Raw genomic sequence first — 21,867 nt, 5'->3', positions numbered from 1 at the left:
AAGTGTTTTATTTCAAGGCACATCATGTTCAGAAGAACTATGAAAGACAGCAAACTAGCTTCACGGAACTGAAGCCCTACGGACGTTTTCACAAAGCAATGCACGAAAACAACTGCGCACAGGGCGCTTTGACAGCTACAGAACCCTGATGCATCATGGGAAAGCGGCAGGACGAACTGGCGGCTCCTTTCATCGTCCGAATGAATTACTAGAGGGGCTCAGACACAAACATGACAGGAATAGCTGGACTGTAGTGATCATCTCCTGAGTTGACGCAGTCGATAGTAATGCAGAACATCTTTGTTATACTTTTACAGGAGAAATAATAAAGCACAGTTTAACAGTAGCTGTCTATTGAAAGATGACATCTCGATTATACAACGTGTGCCGTGTGATGTTTAAGTAACTCTACTTAATTCATCAACGTTTGTCCCTCAGTAACTTGTTTGGTGACACAGCTGTGTTCTGTCTGCTGATCCTGCGGTTTCTGCTCGCCTGGGTTTAAAGATGTTTCTTTGATCGGGGGCAACAGTGCGATTTACATAAAAAAGACTTACACCACTGAAAGACATTCCTGGAAACAATCACATCTCGTCTAGTGTGACGACAGAAGGGACACAAATGCATTTGCGATAGGCTTTTTTTTTTCCACAGCAGACATTTTTGACTGATCGTAGGAAAAGAGTTACTTGTGTTAACATTAAGTACGCGTCCCTCCCAAGTGAGCCAGCATGCACAATATGAAACTAAAGCAGCGAAATGGTATCCAGCCTTCATTCGTTTCACACCAGTCATTTTCCTACTGCGACATTCCAAAATGTCTTCCGTGAAAAAAGGCCCATTTGGCTTTTTCGTAACAAACTGCATCATGACACAAATCCTTCTCTTTGCAACGAGCAAATAAAGTAATTCAAGCACAAACTAAGTCGTCCATGTAACAATTCCCGTTTAAGGTAAACAGTGAATAATGTTCACATTCAGCGAGTGACATCCTGGATCGTTAGGATAGAGACGCAGAGGGTCGACACAACTGTAGAAACATTTGATAGAGTCTTCTGGAGTTGGTGTTGAGTCTCTGCAGTGAGCCGGTGACCTTATCTCTGTTCACTCCGTTTCCCCTTTCAGTCCGAGGTAACCTCTGCTCGGTGCTATCTTTGGAATGTGGTGGACTTTGCCAAGGTGGCACTTCGATTGGCACTTGGGTGACATTGACATTTACAACTCACACCATTAGCGCTCTGCACAAACCATCTGATTCCAGCGAGTCACGAGACTTCTTTTCTCAGTAATTACACATTTTGGGAGATTGAATGTGAAAATTCGCATTTTGGATTCAACAACTTCATTTTTCACAAAGGATATAATGAAAAAAGATAAATAAAAAGGTAATATAAATACTCTGGAATAGAATTATACAACAGCGTTATCATAATTTTTTGTTCAAGGAAGTGAGTTAAAATATAACTCAGTAGTGTCCTCTCCTATACGGGGCACCACTGGTAACATGTCTTTGGATGGGTGTTAAAGATTGTCCTGGCAGCTGAGCTGATCGTCCTTCTGCTTCCTGGTTGTGGAAGGCTCTGTGGAGGCTTCACTCTCATGCACAGAGTGTCAAAGGGTTGGTCAGAGTGTGCCCGAGGGGTGGCGACCTCAACAAACGACGGCTGCAACTGAGGGACAGAAAGCCAGCCCCCCCCCCCCTCGAGCTCTGAAGTGCATGTGATCAGCTGGTTGAGCTAAAAGAAAACGAGGGGCATGTAAGTCAACGGCGCTGCCCTGAGGCATCTACAGCAGACGGATGGACCGCTATTCAACCCTTTAAGATTAGCACGGCCGGGCCTTGAATAAACGCATTCACCATCTACTTCTTCGGCAACATAAAAGTCGTGCGAGCCTTACGTATTCAGCAGAACTCCTCGTCACACTGCGCCTCCCCCACCAGCAGCGAGTGCTTGTCGGGCTCGCTGAGCACCAAGCTGTTGAGAGAGTGCTTGTCGGAGAGCAGGGAGTTGATGGAGGCACGACTGTAGTTCACAATGCGGTCCAGCAGGCTGAGTCTGGGGGAGGGACGACGCAGCTCGCCCATGCCGATGTGGACGCTGACGTCGGACAGGCTGCCCTGCCGCCTGCTGCTGTTACCCAGTCTGGCCTCCAACATCTCAGCGCTGGGCTTCGTGTAACTGAACAAAGACGAGGACAAAGAAAGAGACAAATATGGAACGTGATTGGAAAAAGATTATGATGAAAAGGGTGATAAAATGGCCAAAAGAAAGCATTAAATATCTCATTACCATTTGAGTAGAAGGGAGGACAAAACCACAGAGACGGACGACAGAGCCATCGCAGCAGAGCCCATCCACGGCTGTAACACCAGACCGACAGGAAGGAACACACCTGTGGACCGACACGGGACAGATTAGCACCGTGTGGTCGACATTATCGCAATGATTACCATCGATGCGATGACGTCGCTTGAATAAATCTTTTTGCAGTCACCTACCAGCAGCAATAGGAATGCCAACCAGGTTGTAGATGAGAGCAAACACGAAGTTGATCCGGATCCTCTTGACGGTCTTTTTAGAAAGGTCGATGCTGGCCACCACATCCAGGAGGTCATTCTGCAGACGAGGTTTTAAAAAAACGGGTAAATTAAAAAGGTTTTAATATCAGATAAATTGTGCTTCGTAACAACATTAAAACCACACATTTGAGATACAGTTTAAAAACAGTGGTACATAACAGACAAACAAAACAAACCTATTTTAAATCTAGAAGTATTATTCTGACACTGCAAACATTATGACTGCATGATATGAAGAAAATATGCTACAGACTACAGGAGGTTTGAAATTGAGTTACATCACACACATCTAATTTCAAACATGCCCACACTACAAGATTTAAAAATAATGCCGCATCACACACACTACAGGATATTATTCAAATGATGGTAACCTCACGTGATGTCTCTCACCTTTCAAAAGTTATTAAAAAAACAGAGACTGATGAGACGCTACAACTCGCTGTAGTGAAGCTCTACAGTGAGAAAACAGAAGCAGAAGGCTCAACGAGTCTGGATGAGAACAATGGCTGGAGGAGACCCGGTCAACACGGGTTCTCTATTCTTCAGCGAGAATTAGAAGTGTGACTTTAATATTTGTCAATAGGAGTATGCTCGCTAACGTTGGCCTCATGGACTACAACGTTTACCGTTGCTTTGAAACACCGTCAGCTGCTCCAGCTGTCTCTCTCAATGACTATTATGGTCCCGCTCTGAAAGTAGTGATGTTATCCTGCAGATTTTAAATAACCGAGGCGGCCACGCTGAGGCTGCAAAGGGTTTGTGAAAGCCTTCACATTACAGATAATCTGGAACGGACAGCAATACCGACCCAAGGGCCCGGACCGGATTTCCCCTCCGATTGTCGGGACGGGTAAATCAGACCAAAACTCCTGTAGTCTGAGCCTGGCTTAAAATCACCCAAAATATAAGGCACTTAATGCATTAAAGCAAAGTGAATGCATCTTTTTTTTGCTGAAGTTAACACGGATAATGTGAAATATCATGTGTTGCTGTCTTGATGAATAGGGCATATTGCAGTTTGACTTGTATTACACGTTTGGCATCATGACAGTGTTGCATACTGCGTGTTTTCTGTGACAGTGTCACACTGCCTCGATGCTGCAGGGCAGACATTTTATGTTTGACGGTTTCATGTCATGAAACAGCTGATCTGTCGGCCAGAGACATGAATTCATGACAGACTTTAAAAAACAACAACCTCTAAGCACAAACTCTCACCCTGATCAAAACCACATCTGCTGCCTCTATGGCCACATCTGTCCCGGTTCCTATGGCAATGCCCACATCAGCCATGGCCAGAGCAGGCGAGTCGTTGACACCGTCGCCCACCATGGCGACTCTCTTTCCCGCCTGCTGCAGCTGCTCCACCTTGGCCACCTTGTGGGAGGGCAGCACCTCGGCAAACACCTTCCTGATGCCCACCTGTGAGAGAGGCAGAGACAGACGGGCTCACAAACCACAAAATACAAACGCAACAATAAAAACATCTGAGGCTCGGGTAAAGAATAAAGAACGTCTGGAGCCAGGGGAGGAGGGGTAATATTCAGAGAAAGAAACGTACATATTTATGAGCGCATTGCTTCACTTTGCAAGGTTGGATCAACAACAGACACCACCGGTAACGTGAGCCGCCGAGCTCAAAATATATGAATCATATTAGTATTTATTTATGTTCATAAAGAAAACGCGCATATATATATCTTTCATGCTACCACAGTTTTGCACAATAGTTGTTTTTCCTCATAACTTTCTCTGAATATTACCTCCCTCTACTGGCTTCATGATGTATTTGTTTTTTAACTAAAACAGCCCAATCACGCTGTCATAGAGACTTGATATGAATATGAATTTGGTTACTGCAATACTGTAACAATATTTTAGTACAAGTGTTGTTTTTTTTGTTTTGTTTTTTAAATGTAACATTGTAGTTTTATATCAGCAGCATTACTAATGCTTTCTTCTTAAACCATATCACTCTTCTCTTCCGTATTTTAAACGTTTAAAAATGTGCATTAAAAGCACAAATCATCTAGCTCTATATCCACTTTCTGTCCGTACCTGAGCAGCAATGGCTCGCGCCGTCTTGCTGTTGTCTCCCGTCATCAGCACAACCTCCAGACCCATGCTGGTCAGGGTGCGAACAGCCAGCTCAGCCTCCGGTTTCACCGTGTCTGCTATGGCTATCATCGCACACAGCAGACCTACGCACAAGGGAACATATTGTACTCAATTATAACAACACAAAGAGTTTTAGACCATAACATCGCTACATCTCTTGTTAAACGGTACTACTCACTGTCTACAGCTACTAGAACAGCAGTGCGTCCTCTGCGCTCGTGCTCCATCATGGCCTCATCTATATCCGGTCTAACCTGCAGGCAATTCCTTTTCATCCACTCTCTGTTGCCAATCAAAACAACGTAGTTGGCTGTCTGGACAAGGCCTACACACAGAGATCATTTGGGTTAGACAACAGCAAGAAAACATAAAAGTGATTGACATTTCGTGCAACTGTATCACTACCTTGATTCATAATCTTAGGGCTAAATGAGAATGTTTCAGTATTTCTGTTGAATACAACAATGTGTTTGCTAGCATACTTAGTGGCTCTGGGTCCATGATGAGGGGATGGGAGCTAGTGGACATCCTGGTGTCACTGATCTGGACGAGGATGCTGTTGCGCTGGTTGTTGTCCTCGCTGTCGCTGTCTGCCTGTCTCAGCAGGGCCTCCGTGTTGCTGACCTGACACCGGATGCCACAGCCGGGCACCGCCTGAAAGTCGGTGCATGCGCCAAGAGATTCTGTGCTGAGCTCCTTCACACAGAAAATAATGAATGTTTAACAACTGGAGGATCATGAGATTGTAGAGTGTGGGCGTTAAATTTAAGGTAGAGACCAACCTGTTTGCAGTATTTGGTGATGGCTGCTCCCAGAGGGTGTTCACTGTTGTTCTCTGCTGTACCCACGATGGCCAGCAGTCGGGAGCGAGGCATCTTGTTCCCCTCCACCACTATCTTGACTTGGATAACCTTCGGAGCGCCATACGTGATGGTCCCAGTCTTATCGAACACCACTGTCTGGACCTGCCAATAGAAGGAGATATGAGAAAAACAAAAAAAAGACTATCAGGCTGAATTTAAAATGTTTTACGGTATGAAATTAGAGTAACATCTAGACCAGGGGTCTGCAACCTTTTTGATATGAAGTGGCATTTTAAGACTTTCTTATTAATCAGTGTGCCATATCAACATTTATGTTAACATTAAGTTTAATTATGAAAACATCCATATCTTAAACAAAGAAATTCTGCAAAGAAGAGGCAGAGACTTGGTGGAATGAGGGTGGAGGAAAATAAACTACCGTAAATAACAGGCCACACATCTGCCAATGGGTGTGGAGGTCATTTGGCATGTGTATGAGAGGGCACTTCAACATTTCCAAAAAACTCTCTTGCACACTTATTGCTAGTGAGCCACTGGTTCAGCTTCCACGTGCCATTTTAGACTAATGTGGTTTTGTAACCTAGAAAAGCAAATCCATTTCATGAGGGGTTTAAATTGACAGTTGGTCTGTTACATAGCTGGCTGACTGCATCGGGGTGTCAGAATATCATTATCAACTCACCTTATGCGCCATCTCGAGTGGCTCTCCTCCCTTTATCAGGATGCCATTTTGGGCTCCGACCCCTGTGCCCACCATGACAGCTGTCGGGGTTGCCAAGCCAAGGGAACAGGGACATGCGATGCATAACACCGTTATGGAGGCCTGGAAGGCGAAACGAATCACAGCCTCAGCTTTGGAAATGCTCTTGTCGTAACCCTGCGGGGAGGAAATGGGGCTGTTAAATTTTCTACCAAATAAATTACAAATCACTTTTTCACATCACTGCAAAAAAAGTCCCCAACAGTAATAAGGAACGATATCAGATGCAATGACATTTAGTCATGTCTAAATAAATGGATGTAATTTCCTGATGCTGTACTGAGGAGCTCGGTACAGATATGGAGATTGATAAGAAGACTCACAGGAAAGTACTCCTCCACGAGAGAGAAGTCTAAAAAGCCAATGAAGATCCAGGCGATCAGCGTGAGGACGGATATGCCAACGATGAAGGGTACAAAGTAGCCACTGATCTTATCTGCATACTGCTGGATGGGAGCCTAAAAAATGAAATGTCAGACTTTTAACACCTGAGCAATTACCATCAAAACAGGTGTACACAGTGCAGATCTCAAACCACATAGCTCACCTTTGAAGTCTGAGCATCCTCTACAAGTTTGACGATCTGAGACAGCGTGGTGTCCAAGCCAACATGTGTAGCGCTGACGAGCAGAGAGCCATTCTGGTTAATGGAGCCTGCGATCACAGAGCTCCCGGGCTTCTTCGTCACGGGCATGGCCTCACCTGGAGTCACAACGCAACAGCTGCTCAGAAAACACAACAGTTCGAGGCAGCAGCAACGGTAGCAGGACATCTGGAGCAAAACCACAACTCAAATAATAATCAAAGACCACATGTTCATTAGTACTGACGATGAAGACTAATGTGGTGGCAAATGAAGGCTAATAACTGTTCTGGTAAACAACTGATCAGTTGTTGAACAACCGTCCTTTTTTTTAATGATGTTGATGATATTTAGTCATTTTAATCAATTTCCAGGTGTTTCCATGAATGGCAAACTAGATACTTGTTCATTCATTCACTGCGACCAACCTGTGATCAGCGACTCGTCGGCCATGGAGTGACCCTCGATGACCCTCCCATCTACTGGAAACTTCCCTCCAGGAACGACTTTCACCACATCGCCCCTCTGCACCAGCTCAACATCCACCTGCTCCTCACTGGAACGCACAATGTAAACGTTGTAAACTACACAGTGTTGCTACAATGTTAGACTATTACTACACTATTGCTGCGATTATAGCAACTTAAGATATGAAAGGCTAATGTAAACAAAGTAAGAACAATGAGTACCTGAGAAGGGATTTGTCACTGCCGAGCGTGACCACTGTGGCCTCGGTGGCTTGTAGAGACATCAACTTGGACAAAGCTTCAGATGTCTTGCTCTGGGCGGAGGAAGAACAGTTCACATTGACTAATACATCCAATTCAAGTCCAGCATTTCAAGTCATAGATATCAATAAAGAGCTAAACCTTGGCTATCTGTTCCAGCCAGCGCCCCAGGGAGATGAAGACGAAGAGCATCGGCGGAGTGTCGAAGAAGGTGATGGGGTTGACTTTCGCCTTCTCCGCCATGGCAACTATTAGGACGACCAGTGAGTAGGTGAAGGCTATGGAGGTAGCCAGAACTATTAGCACGTCCATGTTTGCAGATCGGTGTTTGACTGCTTTGTAGGCTTGGATGTAGAAGTAGCGACCTCCAATAAACTAAAGAGAGGAAAAACAGAAAAGTCCGTATTCACTAAACCACAAACGTTTCATCCAGAGGGCCTCCCCTCTCCTGAATAAGCGCCTCTTTCAAAATCAAAGTCTGTATGTGCAGTCGATCCCTCCGATTTACCTGTACAGGCACACAAAAGAGGAAGGAGAGGAAGTTCATGATGGAGAGCCCTGGGAGCAGCTGTCTCTCCAGGAACATGGTGGCGTGGTAGTGGTTGCGGTCCTCCACGGTGGCATTGTGTTGATGTGAAGCACTCATGTGGTGGTCCATGATAATCATGTAGGTCATCATGCCCATCACAGGCACACAGAAAAACAAGCTCACCAGGAAAGACTTCCTCCACCTTAAAGAGCAGAGACAGTCGTGCGTTAGAAATGAATTCTGCGAGGTTTTATCTCTCCTTACAAATGGACATTCTTCACCTCTACACACAGCATCGACCCACAATCACGGCACATACTGCTGAACAAACCTAAAAGTCGCTTGCTAACAAGTGGCTAAATAAGACAACTTAACGGCATTAAGCCAACTAGTCCACCTTTACAGCCTTCTTGTGTGTAATCGTGCTCATGCGACCTCTGTGTAGTTAGTTTATGGCCTAACGTTAGCTTTCTACTTCTGGTGATTGCATCCACGCTTCTAATATTGTAAAAGTGTTAAATTGTGAAGATTATCTTGATGAACCAAACGTTCATAAACTTATTTTTGGTATAATCTAAAATCCCATTGGCTGTTTGGTGTGGGAACCCGTGCAATGCTTAATTCGCAGGTTGTGCTGTAAGATTACGTCATCCCTGCAGCGCTATATATAGAGTTGGGTGTTGTAATAACAGAATGCAGTGAGTGATGCTAAGTGGGGCTGTTTCCATCTGACCTAAAAAAAAGAAGTGTTTTCTGAGAGAAATGAAATGAATTGTTGAGTCATTAAACATTTGGAGTCTAGCTATATCAGACACACTTTTGAGTTGTAAAGATAAAAGCATAAATGTGGGCATGTTGTTGGTGCCTTACTGCCGGATCTCTTTGCTGTGGTCCAGGTGACTGGCTGTACGGTCACGCTTCACCAACGACGCTTCAAACCCAAGATTCTATAAATAACAAAACACTGATCAAATATCCTCCCCTCAACTGAACCAATGCTTAAACAACAAACAAAAATACCTCGATGAGCTTGATGACGTCTCGCGGTCCTATGATTTCCAAGTCGTGCTTAATGTGTGCTTTGTTTGTTGCCAAGGCAACAGAGGCATATATAATCCCCTTTTCTCTCATGAGGCTGGATTCAATTTTGTGAACACAAGAGGCACACGTCATCCCCCTGACCTGAGAGAAGGTGAAGAGAAAGGGATACAAATACATTAAAAGAGGGCATAAAGTGAAGAACAGACGCGATTAGGGTGAATGCATCTTTTCTTCTTAATGCAACACAAACGTAACGTCAACGCAACCTCCCGGTGACTCACCACTAGTTCTAGGTTTCCATCTGAACCTTCGTAGTTCTCCATCACAGAGGCGGTGAAGCCCAGCTCCTTCACAAACTCGGCTATCTTCACAGGGTCGACGAGCTCAGCGTTATAACGCACCTCTGCTTTACTGGCCATCAGCGCCACCAGCACCGAGTAGATACCTGCACGACATCAAAGAGGTTCTGTTTAGCTCCCGGTGACAGCAACGACACACGATTAGTCCTCGTTAAGTATTTTGTTTTCACAGACCTGATTCATTCTTGAGGTTTCTCTCGATGTTTGCCACACAGGAAGCACAGGTCATCCCTCCTATCTGGATGTAGCATTTAGAGTGCGTGTCTCTGTCGCGTCCCTGGAGGGTTTCTTTGTGTAGGTCGCTGTCCAACTCCTTATCTTTCACATGTGAAAGACTCGAAGACTTGGAGAGACTGGGATTTGGTGCAGGCAGCAAAGAATTGGTCTCTGTGGACAACAAATGATAGCTTTTAAACAGAAAATTCAACCTCACAGTTCAACGACTCCCACTGGCTTAGGAGCATCCAGAGGCCACTTTAGAGAAAGTAGCCGTCTCAGAAACCACACCAACTATCTTACCAGGTAGGAATGCATCGAAGCCCATGTCCTCCACGGCCTCCCTCAGCTCCTCCGGTGTGGTCAGGAGGGGATCGTACTCAAAGGTGCCCTGGTGATCAGACAGAGAGACGTGGGCCGAAATCACCCCCTTCCTTTGGGAGATCATGCCTTCGATGGACTGGACACAGGAGTTGCACGTCATGCCCTCGATGTGAATATTGACTCCAGACGCTAGAGGCTGGGTGAAGCAAGGCTGAGAGGCAGCAGGTTTTGCCTGGGCTGCTCGTGCAGGCCGAGGTGGCGATAAGGCAGGCGGCGGCGGCGATGTGGACACAGAACAGAGAGGGCCAGAGGAGTCCCAGGTTTGAGTCTTGAAGCTTCCTGGAGGCAGCGCCTCAATGGCCTGCTGCAACTGAGTCACAGTGACCTGTAGAGGATCGTAGCAGATGGAGGCCTTCTCCTTCTCCAGAGAGACCTCCACAGAGGAGACACCAGGCAGCATGGAGATATTGTCTTGGATATTGACCACGCATGAACGGCAGTGCATGCCTTTCACCCTCAGCGCGATGAGAGTCGTGTCTATGAAGATTTCAGTCTCCTCTGACGTCTCTGAGGGCGAGGAAACAGTTGGTTTTTGAGAATCAACCAAACGTTCGATTTCACTGGGGGACAGCTGCAAAGGCCGAGGCTTGGACTTGACAAATGCATTGAAGCCCGCCACGGCAATCTGGTCGGTGATGGTTTGGACGGTGACGAGGTAAGGCAGGTACACGATTGTAGCTTCCCGAGTCTCTAACACAACTGTTCAGAATAAAGACATGACAAAGTTAAAAAATAAAAAAAAACGCAAAAGCATGAAAGACTTTTTTTAGAAAAGACAATATTTCACAAGAACAGGAAGTGACTGTGCATGAAAAGATAATGCAGATGTTTGCAATTAATGAGGCATACAAAAAAGAAATTCACAAAAACAACATTCATGTTCATATTTACAGACATGAAATTTGAAAAGTGCTTCAGATTAATATTATTATCATAAAACTGTCATGAAGATATCATTGTAAGTTGAAAATGTTAAATTCTATTTAGAAACTTTATTAGAATAGCCCTGAACACAGGTGGGTGGGTTTCATGTTTGTGTGTCTACATCACAACCACACCAGTGGAGGGATTTCATGAGTCAGTGGTGAACATACACAATGACATGACTTGTTATCAGTAGGACGTGCATTCCTGTGTCGTGCAGCAACTGTGTAACAACATCCCTTCTAGCTCAGACAGTGTGGTAATGCGTGACAAACGGCTCGTTAACAGTTCAAGTACATCACCTTTGATCTTTTCAATCCCTTTCAGTTTTCCAATCTTCCCTTCAATAGTGGTGGTGCAGGAGTGACAGGTCATTCCTTCAATGTTTAACTTAAGAAGAGCCACTCCGCCTCCCGCTGGGCCTTTTTGCTTTGGAGTGCTGGGTGTGGGCTTCTCCAGAGGCGTCGAGATGGCCACCACCTCACTCAGCTGCTGCGCAGAAGTCAGGGAAGGAACAAAGGTAACAGTGATGCCCAGCTGGGCCGGGCTCTCTCTGACATCCAACACTCCCTGAAACTGGGACAGCTTCTCCAAAGCCTCCTGTTGAGCTTCAGGTGTCAGGCCTGAGGTGGAGATCAGCTGGGTATCTGTGGAGACGGGTGTGGCTGTGCTGGAGTCTGAGAGACTTGATTCAAAGCCCATGTCCTCGATGGCCTCTGACAGAGACTCTGGGCTATGTTGGCTGTGGTCAAATGTGACCGTGGCATTCTTCTGCTCTAAAGACACCTACAAAATAAAAGTCACGGTGTGGGTTAAGCAAGTAATTAAGTTATTACAGAAAGTACATTCATAAAGTGTGAAAGGAATCAGGCTAAGCTAAATCAGATTGGCGATCACTATTGACTTTCATTCTTCTGATAATCCGGTTAATTACTTTATGAAAATCAAAGCTGCAAGCAGCTATGTCCGAACTATTTGAATATCTATTTCATGTCCAGGACACAGAAACCAATGAAACACAAACGTACTGCTGAAAACAACAACAAACTGTTTATGGGTTATGAAAAGGGCGGGGCTAAAATGTAGGGGCGGGGCTTTGAGTCCATAACGTCACAACATTGTTTCGTGAAAAAGCAAACGTTTGATGACTTTCTATGGCAGAGGAAGAATAACAATGAATCCTTCTGTCTCAATAGGGCCTCTGCTGACCGAGCGCTGGTAAGTGCTCAGGTCCGAATAAAAAGGTGTGGCTCTCTTTCTTCAGATTAATAACAGTACTCTTATGTAAATACACTTAATCAGAGCGTTATGTGCTAATTAGCGGAGTTGCGAGTTACAGGTTATGAAGGTTTAAAACTCCAAGCGGGGCGCTCTAGCACTCGCCTGTACAAAGGAATGAGAAAACTGTAACTCTGAAGGTCACGCTTGGGCAACTATACACTGATATCAAATCTTGGAGTAAACTGCCAGCTGAGAACAGTACGTACCACAGCTTGAGATAGCAAAACGTAGACGTCACACTTTGGAGCCTGTTAGGCTAGGCTTTCACAACATACACACACACTGATGATGCATCGAGGAGAATCCCGGACGTGAGCCAGTGCGAGCGGATATGCTCAGTGCTCCAACCAGGCCGTCGCTCTGCTAAAATCGATCCCGCCTGCAACTTGACTTTGACCAATGGCTCCTTTAAGGAGAACCTACAAAACTTACCGCGCTGCCGTGTCCAAGCGCCTTTTCACGTTGCTCTCAATCGGAGAGGAACTGTTAGGACCGTGCACGTTTAACTGCTCGGCTAATATCTCTGTGATAAATAAAACTATTGCTTGAATCTAAGTAAACGCCTCGAACTCAATTCGTTAAGTTGTCTACACGACAGTACTACTAGTATTACTAGTAATGTACTAGTAATACCGCTAAGCACTGTAGGCTTGTTTGTAGAGTCATCAAGCTTATTGATTTATTGTTGAGATACTGTACAACAGTTGCAATCAGATCGTACATCAACAACTGAAGCGATGATCAGCGATTGTTTTTTCCTCCACCGATATTAAGGTGATTTTAAACAATTTACTATTTATATATTTTTTAAAATCTCTATAATCTGTACCCTATTGTACATTCAGAGATGTTTCTGGATGACCGGTATGTCTGTACGCTGAGCTATAATCAGCACGGTCGTCAATTACAAACCAGTTTGCCGTCATTCTTCCAAGGATCTGACGCCTCACATGTTCTCAAAAATGCCTGCTCACCAAACGTTGCACTGCATAGGAGTAGTGAACGTTGTAAGCTACATTGAATGAATTATGTTATTAATCCCAAAAAAATGGGAAAATAGGATTTGTGTTATTGTGGTTATTATATGAATGTAATTTATGGGGCTGTTAAACTGTTTTTGACCACAGTGAAAATGTTGTTTTTGAAAGATTAAACCCCAACAAATATGGAGAGCAGCAGAATATTTCTTTTATCTTTTTTCAATACATTTTGACTTTTGGACTGAGTATAGAGTATAGAGTATAGAGACGAGGAGCGCCCGTCGCTCGCTGAGTGTGTTTGAGAGAGAGAGGCAAGAGAAGGTGGAGGGAGGACTATTTAATAATAATGTTAATGAAACATGATGTGATGAGAAAGACTTGCTTCCGGAAGTCGTAAAGGTTTGACTATTTTAAAGCTCCATTAGATGCTCAGCCCCCTGGCAATGTTGAGTAACTATGATCGGACGATGTGAAAACAGAAAAAAACGCCCAGTCTTATGTCCCCATACCCACATCATTCATTTCCATTTCTGTTTGTCTTTTTTTACAGCCAAACCGTGAACCTTGTATATACATATAAAAAAGAAAAGTCCATTGCCCAAGCTCACATTGTGTTCTGTCAGCATGATGACCCTTAACTCTTCCTCTTTAGCAAGAAGGAAACATGTGACACACTGAAGGGATCACTTGACTGAACCATGAGTTTTGTTGTGAGTGGGCCTGCCTGTTGGATTAATCTTTCTTTTTCTGAGAATGAGAGACGGGGGAGGGCAACGACTGTTGTACCAAGAAAACTCGATTCACTCCTCCCAGATCATGTCTATATCAATTAACTTAAAATGAACCAGCAACTAAATTCTCTTAAAAACATAAATGACATTTCCTGTGGGTACAGACTGCATATCGACCTGCTGTCACAGTCCTGCAAAGGGCAGGGCTTAATCTGGAGCACGATATTACGTTATCTTCTCATTTAGCCACCGCCTGAGGGGTAAACGCACAACAAACAAAACAGCAGACCACATCTATGGCAATTAAGCTATCTCTCATGGCTTTGTTGATGTTGCTTTGTTGTAAATCAGACCAGCTAGTCCTGAGGGAGTAAGACTGTGGGATTTATCAAACTGCATTACCCTAAAATGGACAGGAACCTTTGGTTAAAATAATAATGGATACATATCTGCCTTTTCAATGAGGTTCATGGTACAACATCCATGGCAGTCATTTCAGATCCGGTTTTAAACTGCACCTCATCGTGGAAAGGAAACGCTGTTTGACTATAAATGTACAAATGTTTTTATATCTTTGCAAAGACAGAATTTACCTTGATATGTATCACTCCAGGGAGCGAACCGATGCGCTGCTCGATGGACTGGACACAGGAGCCACAAGTCATTCCCACCACTCCAAGGGAAACCGAACACAGATTGACCTTCTGTGTCATGATTGCTTTCTCTAAAAAGGACACAAAAAGGAAACTTAATATCAAACTTCAAGTCCTTGGCTTTAAAACAGTAACACGGAGCAAATGCATCACAAAGTCTGGACAAATGCTAAAAGAGAAAGGTCGGCTCTTCTCACAGAATGAAACAACAGCAGGCTAGTAAAAACACATTACGACAGTCACTTCAACACAAGATTGAGATCTTAATACACTTTCAATATAGTTAGACGGCACTAAGCATTAAATCATTTATTTAAATCAAAAGAGACATTAATATACTACTGAGAACCACAGGACCTGATAGCTGTGAGAAGACTAATTGTTTCACTAAAGCTGTTTTGTAACTACAACTATAAGCCTCGCACCAAAACGAGATATGAAAACACTTCACAATACTACTTATTTTAAAGAAACCAGGATATTTCACCTTTTTAAAAAGGTGAATCAAATCTATTTTGCCATTTCTTATAGATTAAGGTTCAAAATTGACAAATAATTATGAATAAACAAAGGAAAACATTTTGAGCTGCACAATTGCTGCCAAATTAGATTAAGTTATATAACCTGGGACCAGTATTTTCCCCGTCACCTGACAAAAAACTAAAATAATACAAAGCTTCTTTGTAAAACCAAAACCAAAAGTAAAGGTTACTGTTTCCTTGTTTGGATAGAATGATTTGGTCATCAAGCCACGGCAGATTAAAGCTCTGAACATCATGTCACTTTCATCAAAACTACATCACCTCCAGAGTTATAAGAGGCAGGTAACATTACTGTCATTCAAGGATTCTGGTGCCAACACAGAACTTTGCTTTTACCAAGTGAATGTTTAACTGAAATGTGAGAATAGTCTCAATAGTCAGCTCCTCGTGAGTTTAGAAAGACACCTGCCACACCAAGACAAGGTCGTCTTAGTGGTCAAGCTTGTTCACGTGGACTACAACCCTTCTGCACGTAATGATGGCCACCTAATCACAAACTGAGGAGCCTCAGATTTGAGAATAGTTTACATCTGAGGCACCTAATGTTAATGAATACAACTGACGGACTAACAGGACCAAAAATACAGCAGGGCTAAGAATCAAGTCTCAGAGAAAACAAACGCAATTCACTCTCTATTAACACTACTGCTACCCAACACACATAAGTAACTACATTCTCTAGATATGATTTGTAACAACGTTTGGTGACAGCAACTTAGTGAGTAAGATCCTCAAACTCTTGGATTTAATTTAGCTAACTTTAACCGCAGGATAGCGTGATTTAGCTAAGGCTGAATAATGAGTTAAACTTAACATTAGCTTGTTACTAAACTCACAAAACAGTGTTAAAGTCAGCTGAAATGTCAAGAGTAAAAGTATTCCTTTCATATCATTTTAGACAACACATGTCCTCTGTTAAAACACGGCTAACGTTAAGGTTAGTTTTAGCATCAAATAAAAACTCTTACCTTCAGAGACCAGTTAGCCGTTAGTTAGCTCCAGGCTAATGACGGTGGCTAAGCTAGTTAGCTTCTTCTTCTCTTCACCCTACGTTACGAGCAACACAACGGGCACGTCGTGGCATCGTGCCGCCTGCGAGCTATAACGAGCAGTGCTGAGGTTATTGTTGTCTTCCCGTTATCACTGAAATTGGCCTGTGAAGCTGATTTTCTTTCCGCTTCTCATGCCGACGTGACTGACGTCTGCCCACAGTGCCGCGTCACTGCCAAGGGGCGGGGCAACAGGCTGCAGTTTCGGCAAGACATGGCAATGCTTTTGGTAAATAAGATAAAATAAGATAATCCTTTATTAGTCCCGCAGTACGGGCATTTACAGGATTACAGGAGCATACAAGACATAGTAAAAACAAGATCAAGTAAATAAGTAATAAAACAGTAATGAAGTAAAAAATATATATACAGACAGAGTAATTGTTGTGTTGCATTATTATATCCACAGACGGAATCATTTTTGTATTGCAGAGTGTATTTATATTGCACAGATGTGTAGTGTTGTTAGTGTTGTGTTTTTTACTGGGAGCAGAGCTGGTAGCAGCCTGACAGACATATTACCCTAAATTGACCTTTCCTTCATTGTAATGGTCCACGCTTACAATGCTATATGAACTCTATTGAGACTGTATTTGAGTTAAGACTTTATAAGTTAGGATTTTTTGTGTGTGTTTGCCAAATAGATGATGAAGATGAAGTGTGAGCCTAGCAGGCAAATTTATGCTTGATTTATTCCTTTCAACCTTGTTTTTACTGATCAGTAATCGTTGATATCATCCATGCACTTTGTATAGTGGGTTGAAAGTGGATTGAAAGTGGGTTCAATGGCCACACACACACACAAGTATGCAAAATGGAAAACACAAAAAAACAACATCAGGGCCGCCAAGTCAGTAAAAGTACACATGTTCTACATTAATCATAAAGTAGTCTTTATGACAGTGAGAGGAATTTATTTATCGGAACCTGCTGTCAAAATTAAAGCTAAAGCCTGGCCATGGAGTTAGGAGAGGTTAACAGAGAGACTACTGTTATATTGTGCTCGTGAATGCAAAATAAGGATGATAAATGCTTAATAGGCTTTAATTAGCCGCATGCAAATGAAACGAAAACATGAAGAAGCATCAATGATTGACAGTCGGCCTGTCAAAGCACAAGTAATACACACACAGACTTTACAAATCGGATATTTTAACTTCTTTACTTTCACTGCAGCTGCCCTTACAAAGTATGTACTGTTGCATGTAGTATTTGGGACATACTACTGCATCATAACACTGCATCTTTAACTTTGACCCTCTGTCTCATATATCCACTACACAGGATTTTGGTTCAGAGTAGCCAGAAAAGTATGCTGGCTTGCATACTGCAAAATGTGACCGGATGCAGCAGGACATCCTGGTATTTTTGGCCTACTGTATGTGACACACTAGGTATTGAAAACATACTAAATCTGTTTTTTCCCTGGCTTACTAAATAGTATGGTAGTGTGGGCATTGGAACGCATAAATAGACACCTTGCTTTAAAATTAGATTAATGGACTTTTTTTTAAATCTCTTTCTTTCACACACATACAGATTTTGACACACTGACCTACTTTCCCAGTACGCGTGCACATAGTAGTGCTCTCAGCTCGTGGGTCACAACACACACACACACACACACACACATACACACGCACAAACACACACACACACACACACACACACATACACACGCACACAAACACACACAAACCTAAATAAATGAGTCAAAGCAAAGGTAAAGCCGCTTTAATAAGAACACGCAGTAAGCGTGTATTCCCCCTGTTGATGTAGATATTGCCTCTATTTCTCTGCATGCATGCTGGTGGTTAGAGATGCAGCCGAGACCCATGTTTTCGCCCGCTCACGTGTACCGGCTGCACGGCAGCGCACGTCAAGCTGTGCGCTAAAGCCGTAAGGAGAGCTTATTATGGGAGCTGCTCCTGTTGTCCTATATCAGGAGCACACAGCGTTTGTTCAGCCATGGCTCCGAGTGAACGCTGTCTCCTCCAAAGGCAGAGCACAACACCGGGAGTGTCGTTTATAAGCCGCTCATGTAAGTAACACGTGTTTTCATGCCGTGTGTTCTGTGTTTTATAATTGTATGAGTCTTGTGCTCATAAAGCGTCCAGATTTCAGTAAACATGTGTACCCGCTGCCACAGGTGGTGCTCAGTTCAATGGGCAGGTTGATAGGAATGATTTAAACACATGCAGTGCAGTTTGTATCTACAGTATTTATCATGCTCTTAACGAGCTGTCTGAGAGTACACAGTATCAACAAAATATGTTGTAAATTGTTATTTATAGGCTGGATCAACATATTTGTGAGCAGACTTTACTAGCAATTTACTGTTGAAGCCCTGTATCTGAAGCCTCAGAACAGGTCTGGTTTATGAAGGGAAGATACATAAAATGTACCTCGACTTAGAAGATAAATAAGCAGCCCAGTGATGACAGAATGAAATCAGCTCACCTTCAGATGAATACTGCAATGTTGTGGAGAATATGAGTCCCCAGTTATGAACCTAATGAGTGTGACATTTCACATTGGTGGTTCATGTGTATAGATTACATCAAATTATCCTGGGACCCAGTGAAAGATTGCCTCCACGAGACTGCGGGAACATTTCTGTAGAAAGGCTTCAGCATCACTTTTAATTTGTCCGAGTGTTTTGACAAGTCTTTGAGGTGAGTTTGCTATTATTCAATATTCATCCATATACAGTATTTGACCATTCTTAGACACCTCAGGTCCTATATCAGCAGAGGCAGTTTTCATGTCCATGCAGGCAAGCTTGCTATAAGTTGTACTTCATTAACTCAGTAAACAATGGAAGAACACAAGCAGTGCACTTTCCATTTTCACTGAAATTAGTGGTAGATTTAGTATAAACTAACTGATAGAATGAGTAGTTAATTTGATAAACTATTATTATTATTATGTATCATTGATTTAATAGAATTAATACCAGTCAGTGTGTGAGAAAAACATCTGGTAAAAGATTAAAATAGACATTTTCCATAATGATAATTCAAATTGAACTGTTGTTAAAAACAAAGATTTTACAGAGATGGAGATGCTTATCCTTAAAACCCCTTTTAAAGAAATGACACGCAGTGTTAATATGCTATTTTAAAATGTAACTTACCTTTTGAGGTCTAGTTATTAAACAACTACAATATGTTATGTAGAGAGGGAGGGAGACACTAACTTTATTTTAGGTGAAATTAACAAAACTTTTCCTGGTTTCAGCCACAACCTTAGAGTGTTAGATAGTACTGTCACTGTCAAATTACAATACCCTGATAGTTAAGTATAATATGCACTGATATGCTGATGTACGCGCTGTGCATTGATCCTTTTACTGTTTGCATTTAAACGTTGAACAGAACCTAATCTCATGATTCCACTGTGTGCTGATTTGTTTCAGAATGAAACGAGGAAGGACAGGTCTCAAATCAAAGTGCCAGCGCTTCCCCTCTCATGAGAGGAGGGCTCAAAGACAGAAGCGAGGGACGTCCAGCTTCGCCCTGACTTCAGCAGAGGACTGGGGTAACCTGCCCCACCTAGCCGTCCTGCAGATCTTCCAGCATCTGTCCCTCGTTGACCGGGCCAGGGCCTCGTCAGTGTGTCGCTGCTGGAATCACGTCTTTCACACCCCTGATCTGTGGAGGAGGTTTGAGTTTGAGCTCAATCAGCCGGCCACGTCTTACCTGCGCTCCACTCACCCTGACCTCATTCAGCAGATCATTAAGAAGCATGCCCAGCACCTGCAGTACGTCAGCTTCAAGGTAAGAGCCCTTCCCTGCTGTCACCCATTGCTCTCTCTCCTTTCACCTCCTCCTCCATTTTCACAACACAGCTGTCTTGAAAACAATATGTGGCCTCCTTAATCCAAACCATCTGCTGCAGAATTGATCATGACGCATCAGCTGCCAAGGCATTAGTGGGCTCAACACACATTCAGGGCTGAGATTATTTGTGTAGTACACCTCCGTCTTTCCGTTCCTCATTTTTGTGTGCTTTCTTATTTTTACCTAAATGGTGACTCACTGCTGGTAAATCAGGTGGACAGCTGCACAGAATCTGCAGAGGCGGCCTGTGACATTCTCTCCCAGCTGGTGAACTGTACCATTAAGACCCTGGGGTTGATTTCCACAGCGCGGCCCAGCTTCATGGATGTATCTCAGGTAAGAGGCTGCCTGTGCTTCACACGCACACTGCCTCGTTTGTTACATGCAAAGAGCTTGATTAGTCCCATCATGTCCTCCGTTTGTCCGATGTCTGCTATCATCTCCCTTATCCCTCATGAGTAGTTGCTGTACAGTGATGAAAATTAAATCCTGCACATTTATTTGGTGTAAGACATTGTGGTTTAATCAGCATTGTTTGTCCCTCCTCAGGCCCACTTTGTGTCTGCACTGACAGTGGTGTTTGTCAACTCCAAGTCCCTGTCCTCCATCAAGATGGATGACACGCCAGTGGACGACCCGTCCCTGAAGGTGCTGGTTGCCAACAACAGCAACACCCTGAAGTTGCTGAAGATGAGCAGTTGTCCTCGTGTCTCCCCAGCAGGTCACTGCACATTTTTAATACATCATTTTTGGGGGTTTTTGCTTTTATTGTTTAGCAGAGTAGAGAGTGGGCCAGAAATGAGAAGAGAGAGAGAAAGGAGGAATGATGTGCATCAAATGTGTTGGCCCGGGCTTGAACTACAACTACATGGTCGGTGTATTTAATCCCTAGGCCACCGAGATGCTCCATGTCGCTTTACTTTGTGACTATCTCACAGGTTCAGTCTGGACCAGAGTGGTGGACTGAATCCCTAGAGCCATGCTGATTATTAGTTTGATTTGTTGTTTTTCTTCCCATTCACACGTTATTCTGACTTCTCTTTCTGTCCTCAGGTATAATGTGTGTAGCAGACCAGTGCCATGCACTCAGGGAGCTGGCGTTGAACTACCATCTCCTGAGTGACGAGCTCCTGCTGGCCCTCTCCTCTGAAAAACACGTCCACTTGGACCACCTGCGCATTGACGTGGTGAGCGAAAACCCCGGGCAGACACACTTTCACACCATCAAGAGAAGCAGCTGGGAGGCCTTGGTCCAACACTCGCCCAAGGTCAACATCGTCATGTACTTCTTCCTCTATGAGGATGAGTTTGAGCCCTTCTTCCTCGAGGAGACTCCCGTCACCCACCTGTACTTTGGCCGGACAGTTAGCAAAGAGATGCTGGGCCGCATCGGACTGAACTGTCCTCGGCTGGTGGAGCTCGTGGTGTGCGCCAACGGCCTTGAGCCCCTGGACGAGGAGCTGATCCGCATCGCCGAACGCTGCAAAAGCCTGACTGCCATCGGGCTTGGCGAGTGTGAAGTGACCTGCAGTGGCTTTGTGGAGTTCGTAAAGATGTGCGGGGGCAGGCTGACTCAGCTGTCAATCATGGAGGAGGTGTTGATCCCAGACAGCAGCTACAACATGGAGCAGATCAACAGTGAGGTGTCCAAGCACCTGGGCCGCATGTGGTTCCCTGATATGATGCCCACCTGGTAGGCTGACGTGAAGCCAGAGCGGAGGGCTGCAGTGTGATTGGCT

General features: G+C 43.9%; 2 protein-coding genes across 3 annotated transcripts; one reads left to right on the top strand and one right to left on the bottom strand.

The window, feature by feature from the left end:
• Position 1: 1 nt before the first annotated feature.
• atp7a (ATPase copper transporting alpha) lies at positions 2-16,340 on the bottom strand. Of its 2 annotated transcripts, XM_079167524.1 has the most exons (24): positions 16,206-16,340; positions 14,636-14,766; positions 11,353-11,836; positions 10,046-10,825; positions 9,701-9,913; positions 9,449-9,612; positions 9,147-9,308; positions 8,997-9,073; positions 8,106-8,328; positions 7,739-7,972; positions 7,559-7,650; positions 7,298-7,425; positions 6,834-6,988; positions 6,610-6,744; positions 6,209-6,403; positions 5,485-5,667; positions 5,185-5,398; positions 4,881-5,027; positions 4,643-4,785; positions 3,803-4,006; positions 2,501-2,618; positions 2,292-2,394; positions 1,900-2,180; positions 2-1,736 (listed from the first exon to the last, which is right to left on the bottom strand). In XM_079167524.1, the coding sequence occupies exons 2-23, from the start codon at positions 14,753-14,755 to the stop codon at positions 1,904-1,906; spliced, it is 4,551 nt and encodes a 1,516-aa protein (XP_079023650.1). In that variant the 5' UTR covers positions 14,756-14,766; positions 16,206-16,340; the 3' UTR covers positions 2-1,736; positions 1,900-1,903. The 2 variants fall into 2 exon arrangements, with proteins under 2 accessions (XP_079023650.1, XP_079023649.1); XM_079167523.1 differs by having other exon boundaries at positions 2-2,180.
• A 3,365-nt stretch (positions 16,341-19,705) lies between these two features.
• fbxl3l (F-box and leucine-rich repeat protein 3, like) lies at positions 19,706-21,825 on the top strand (the record flags this gene model as incomplete). The annotated part of the gene is made up of 4 exons (XM_079167822.1): positions 19,706-20,065; positions 20,342-20,464; positions 20,678-20,849; positions 21,182-21,825. The coding sequence occupies 4 exons, from the start codon at positions 19,706-19,708 to the stop codon at positions 21,823-21,825; spliced, it is 1,299 nt and encodes a 432-aa protein (XP_079023948.1).
• Between the last annotated feature and the right edge of the window lie 42 nt (positions 21,826-21,867).

Source organism: Pholis gunnellus (assembly GCF_910591455.1).
Source record: "Pholis gunnellus genome assembly, chromosome: 10".
NCBI lineage: Eukaryota > Metazoa > Chordata > Actinopteri > Perciformes > Pholidae > Pholis > Pholis gunnellus.
This window is presented reverse-complemented; position numbering and strand designations above follow the sequence as displayed.

What these genes read in the sequence shown, in the direction of transcription:
- atp7a (XM_079167523.1), bottom strand. Translation starts at nt 14,755, where the DNA reads ATGACACAGAAGGTCAATCTGTGTTCGGTTTCCCTTGGAGTGGTGGGA. An exon ending in AGGATGCTCAGACTTCAAAG is followed by an intron (nt 6,745 to 6,833) that starts GTGAGCTATGTG and finishes TTCATTTTTTAG; the next exon opens with GCTCCCATCCAGCAGTATGC. An exon ending in CAGATGTGGTTTTGATCAGG is followed by an intron (nt 2,619 to 3,802) that starts GTGAGAGTTTGT and finishes CCTCGTCTGCAG; the next exon opens with AATGACCTCCTGGATGTGGT.